The sequence below is a fragment of the Sprattus sprattus genome, assembly GCF_963457725.1.
Source record: "Sprattus sprattus genome assembly, chromosome: 1".
In the NCBI taxonomy this organism is placed as follows: Eukaryota; Metazoa; Chordata; class Actinopteri; order Clupeiformes; family Clupeidae; genus Sprattus; species Sprattus sprattus.
In genome coordinates, this window is record NC_137920.1 from 21,694,395 (window position 1) to 21,700,209 (window position 5,815).

The following is a 5,815-nucleotide window of genomic DNA, read 5'->3' on the forward strand; positions in this document are numbered from 1 at the left end:
AGATAGAGTGGCAGTTTACTTTGGGTATACTTTTACATAATTGAATATTTCACTTTGTTGAAGTTGTGTGCGTCCATGAACGTCATTTTGACTTTGTAGCTTACATTGTCATTATGTGTTTGTTATAGTTTAGCTGGCTCATAGTTGTTACGAGCACTGTCACTTAATTAACCTAGCATGACTGTTCGTGAACTCGCTTAGCATAAGCTGCTAATGTACAAATACCAGTGTTACAGGGTTTACCTATGCTAACTTTTGAGCGGTCTTTCATTTAGTGTACCCTTGTTGATGTTGGATTAAGCCAGTAGCATGTCATTGTTGAAAAGGTTGAAAGCTTACCATTAGTTATTTAAATGGTACGACAGATAAATGTATATTTTCTCTTTGTACTTTACTTTCACACACACACACACACACACACACACACACACACACACACACACACAAACATACACCGTCGACAATTTATCCCATTCATGGTTGTTAATGCAATACAAAGATAGAAGAATCAAACTGCAAATCCAAGTCTCCATTCTTTTCAAATCTAATTGGATGACCCTCAGCGATAACACATTTCCCGAACCCCCTTTAAAACAGTTTCCGTATAATTTCTGCGGTGTAGCCTTACCTAAACCAACTAACTCGACACTCGCACTACGTTAACATTGAATCACGCACACACACACATACCAAACAAGCAACGTATTCCAAGACAACAGTTCTCTCCAGTCTCATAAAAATGGCAAGTGAAAGCGAAAACAAAGACGCAGACACAGTGAGTACATCCGGTCCACCTTATTATCATGTGCAGGATTTTTACACACTGTCTGATAAAGTTTCCGACAGTTACAATATCACCTTTCTGTGCAAATTATGTCCTCCTGAAAGATTTGCAATAATAAAAAATTTAAAAAATTTAAATGAACTGAACTATGAACTAGTTCAGAATTCCAATGGATGAACGTGAACGATGTTTATTTGTATGAACTGAACTTAAAATAAGCCCCTTCACGGTGAAGCAACACCCCTCCGCTTCGCGTCGGGGTGCTGTTCGCCCTGTCGGGGCTTATTTTCCCGACAATGACCTGCGTTCTATACATTATCCCTTACATAACCATATTTAATCATTACACTAGCATTTTATTTATTCATATACATTTTAGTACAGCAAGCTGTAGTTTTAAGAATTTAGGGAACTCACGTTTGAACATAAACACACAAACCTGTAACCAGAATCCTAGGGTGTTTAACGAGGTTAAAAATACTAAAAAAAAAAACTGAAATACCACATAACATGACTGCGTTTATGGTCAGCCGTCATCACGATCAGGTAACATTGGTGGTCAGTGTTCTTCTTCTGATGTAGGCTACTATGTCCCTTGTTGATGATAAAATACTAACAGTTGAGGCAATGATTTGCGCATGCGCAGTGGCATTGCTGAAGTGGCGTCAGTCAGCGTCAATCAGCACTTGAAAATATAACTTCGCTTAACTAAGATTGGTTGAGTGTTGTAGTATCAGGCTATCGCCAGTTTATAGTTAGAGCCAAGCTCCAAACTATCTATCGTAATTGTGCCTGCGTGCATGCTTGTCAGCATGCATGAGATCCTCCTCACTTGATTTGAGGGTTTAGGTGGACTATTGTCTCATTACATTGACAGAAATGCATCTGTGTGGTTGGGGCCTCTGAGTTTTAAAACTAAGTTTAACAACAAAGCACAACACCATACATCAATAGACCATTGGCGTAGTCACTCCGATATATTATGCACACGTTTGTTTACGTAAATAATGTTTAGGTTAGTAGTTGTGTACTGTGGAGGCTCATTCATCGACATCTGGGCATAAAAGATGCAGGCTCAGTCTATGGTTGGTTGTAAAGTAGGCTATTGAAGTATATCACATACTTTGTGGGCGCACATGCAAACAGACACTGTATACCTCCCTCGAAGACTATAGACCAACCCTAGTCAAAGTTAGCAACATGCAGCCTACCGTTCTGAAAGAACTGAAGACGAATCCTTCGACGTAAGCAGTGGAATCAACGTGAATTCCAAAAGGCAATCTCAGACAACTTCACACCGCTGCCTCGTATCAGCACGAGGTTAAGGTAGTCTATTCTCCCTAAAGTGAGCTACCCCTATCAAGCTATCCGATCCTCTTTTTTTTGTATGCGGTGTCACATTACATCAGTTCCCTCCGTTAGAAGTTATACTAATGCTCCAAGACCTGGACAGGCAGCTTCCCTAGCCTGTGTGTCCTTCTGAAAAGAGAAGGGCAGTGATATTTTTTGGTCAACCCACTCTTTCTTTCTTTTCTTATTTGCACTAGTAGTGGCTTAGCATCTACGCACATCTCTTGGACTATGGTGTTGACAAGGTGTGGATGTGCTTTCAGTGCACTGATAATCAACCTTCTGACAAGTAGGACTGATTGATGAGTATTGCTTACTAGACTAAACAGAACATACTGAACATCACATATAATTGAGTGGGTTTGGACGCGTGTAAAATCATGAATCATTAACGAAAGGCTAGTGAGTTGAAGAGATTGACCCTTATGGCTATCCGTAGCGCTTGACTTCCGTCCACCAATCGCGTCACAACATGAAATAGCATGAATGAGGCATGTGCAGTTAGCTTGGATTGAACTGACCTGTGAAACGGTACTGGCTACACTCTCCCCCCACAACACAAACACGTGTCACAGTTTCAGGTTAGTTTGTCTTTCAAACGTAAGCTATATGTACAACGCTTTAAATGCTGCCCCTTTCTTTATTGCAGCTGTGTGCTTTGTATGAAATGTTTCCACACAGTATTCAGTATTGCTAGTTGTATTCCCTGTGTGTAGTACCAAACGGTTTGAACGCTAACCAGCTCAGCCTGGTTATGTTAGCTAACGCTATCTGGTTATAAACAACATTACATACATCTGTCGTCTTCTCTTTATCATAACGTCCTTCCTTTATCGTCCAAGACGTTTATTTCAGTTTAGCAACACATTGGACCTGGCTAAATCAAGGTTGTAGCAACTGTATCAAGAAAATCGCTAGTAAAACAGCAGCTGCGAATCCATCAACTTTTCTATAAAGGAATAGGCTAGGTACAGAGGTCGGCTTGACGATGTCAGAAGCTGCCGATTCAAAGAAAAGAACCAGAAAACACTACGGGGCCCCAAGGTACAAGAAACAGAGGATTTCACGGGACCTAGAGGTGGGCATGAAAGGCATTCTTATCACCTGTAACCTGAACGAGCGGAAATGCACCGCGGAGGCCTACAACCTTCTCAACGAGTATGCAGAGAACCTCTATGGCCCGGAGAAGGTAAGAAACAGTGCCACATCTTTTATGTGTCTGGTCATACAAAAACATTTAGCTAATCCAGGCACATAGTCCGTGCAGTACATTTCAATGTTGAAGCATCTGTTCCCCTCAAAACATGCAGAACCCTAAAGGAGATACAGAAACATGATTGCTACTGAAAATAAAGGAGTGAGAAACCGAGACTGAATTAACGAATGACAGATTGCAAAGTGGAGAGTTAGAAGAAGAAGGTGATTAACAGAGAGACTAAAATAGATTGAGAGTTTACAGATGTAGAGGATAACATATTCCCATAGTTCCCATATTGCGGACGATCATTAAAATAAAGCCTTTCTGGTTCGTAAGGATGCAGGTAGCCCTTAAAATATATGATTGATTGACCATGATGCAATTGTTTGCACAGTTTGCTGAAAAGGAGGACAGCGGCAGCGAGGAAGACGAGAAGGAGGATGAAGATGATGCTGAAGCAGCCCTGAAGAAGGAGGTGACGCAGATGCGTGAGTCCACCAAGAAGGGCAAGAGGCGCTTCCAGGCCATGGACAGCGGAGCCAACAACGTGGTGTTTATCCGCACACAGAACCTAGGTGAGGGACAATGCGTTAAACTTGGGAAAGGAATCAGAAGTGTGTGTGGGTGTGTGTGTGTCGGACTATTGCCTCATTTCTTGGTAGCAGCATCATTGCAGGGAGGCCTATCACCTCATACTACAAACCTGAGCCTTAATCCTCTATATCTCATGTCATTTGTTCAATTGTTCGTTTTATTTGTTTGTTTGTTTTCCCTCAATCCTCTCTCACCAGAGCCCGACAAGCTGGTGCACCACATCCTGCAGGACCTGCACGCCACCAAGAAGAAGAAGACGCGGGTCATCCTGCGCATGCTGCCCGTCTGCGGCACGTGCAAGGCCTTCCCCGAGGACATGGAGAAGTACCTGGACGACTTCCTGGAGCCCTGGTTCAAGGCGCCCGCCCAGGCCACCTACCAGATAGCCTTCAAGGCCCGCAACAGCAGCCACAACAAGAGGGACGACATCATCAAGGCCCTGGCAGGTGAGAGGGAGAGGGTTTGAGAGGGAGAGGGAGAGGGTTTGAGAGAGAGAGGGAGAGGGTTTGAGAGAGAGAGGGAGAGGGTTTGAGAGAGAGGGAGAGGGTTTGAGAGAGAGGGAGAGGGTTTGAGAGAGGGAGAGGGAGAGGGAGGGTTTGAGAGAGGGAGAAAGACCCATGCAGGTGTGGGACAAGAAGGATGGAAGCAGAATGTATACGCATTTGGGAGGTGCACGGAGGGAGTATGCAACGATGCAAGGGCCTCTGCGTGTCTCTCTAAAAGTTTAAACTAAGCTTTAGGCCCTGGAGCCCATAGGGGGTTGTGTTTATGGCAGCAGTCACAGTAAGGTTTGGGCAGGTGTGTGTGCTCAGGTCGTGTTCTAGTAGCAGGATGGAGAGTGCGTATACGTGTGTGTGTTCTGGAAGGGTTGAACAAAACAGTTTGAGGTTATTATTTGTATGTGTGTGTATGTGTTACATCAGTATGTGATCAATTTATTGACAAAAAGATTTACAAATGCCCTGGGATTTGCAAACAAATAGGATGGAATTTATGAATGGCCCACGGTTCGCAAGTATAGACGCACCACGTTTTACAAATACAAAACACAGACTGGATGTTTTTTGTGTGTGTAAAAAAAGGTGTGCATATTTGCAAGTCATGGGTCATGTATAAATCACATTCTGTTTGTTTGCCAATCGCGGGGTATTTGTAAATCTGTTTGACACTAAAATGTATCCCAGACATCAGGGCCTTGCAGGGGAGGGAGGGAGTGGCTCAGGCAGATTGGAGGCGAGGGTGTGAGTGTGAGGGTGTGTGAGTGTGTGTGAGTGTGAGAGTGAGTGAATGTGAGAGTGAGAGAGTGAGGGTGAGTGAATGTGAGAGTGTGTGAGTGAGAGTGTGTGTGTGAGTGTGTGTGTGAGTGTGAGAGTGAGTGAATGTGAGAGTGTGAGAGTGAGGGTGAGTGAATGTGAGAGTGTGTGAGTGAGAGTGTATGAGTGAGAGTGTGTGAGTGAGAGTGTGTGAGTGAGAGTGTGTGAGTGAGAGTGTGTGAGTGAGAGTGTGTGAGTGAGAGTGTGTGAGTGAGAGTGTGTGAGTGAGAGTGTGTGAGTGAGAGTGTGTGAGTGAGAGTGTGTGAGTGAGAGGGTGAGTGAGAGTGTGTGAGTGAGAGTGTGTGAGTGAGAGTGTGTGAGTGAGAGTGTGTGAGTGAGAGTGTGTGAGTGAGAGTGTGTGAGTGAGAGTGTGTGAGTGAGAGTGTGTGAGTGAGAGTGTGTGAGTGAGAGGGTGAGGGTGAGAGTGAGTGAGGGTGAGAGTGTGTGAGAGTGTGTGAGGGTTAGAGTGAGGGTTAGAGTGTGAGTGTGAGTGTGAGTGTGAGTGAGGGTGAGGGTGAGGGTGAGAGTGAGTGAGGAGGGTGAGAGTGTGTGAGGGTTAGGAAGGGAGAAGGGTTT

At 44.2% G+C, this 5,815-nt stretch overlaps 1 protein-coding gene across 1 annotated transcript in view; it reads left to right on the top strand.

Annotated features, from left to right (window-relative positions):
* Positions 1–2,630: 2,630 nt before the first annotated feature.
* thumpd1 (THUMP domain containing 1) overlaps positions 2,631–5,815 on the top strand; it is a gene marked incomplete at its 3' end in the record, with an annotated part of 8,759 nt that continues 5,574 nt past the window's right edge. Inside the window, exons 1-4 of the mRNA XM_080855614.1 lie at positions 2,631–2,715; positions 3,092–3,323; positions 3,727–3,907; positions 4,124–4,372. Coding sequence (XP_080711740.1) covers positions 3,123–3,323; positions 3,727–3,907; positions 4,124–4,372 — 631 coding nt within the window. The 5' untranslated portion in view covers positions 2,631–2,715; positions 3,092–3,122. The remainder of the gene's footprint in view (positions 2,716–3,091; positions 3,324–3,726; positions 3,908–4,123; positions 4,373–5,815) is intronic.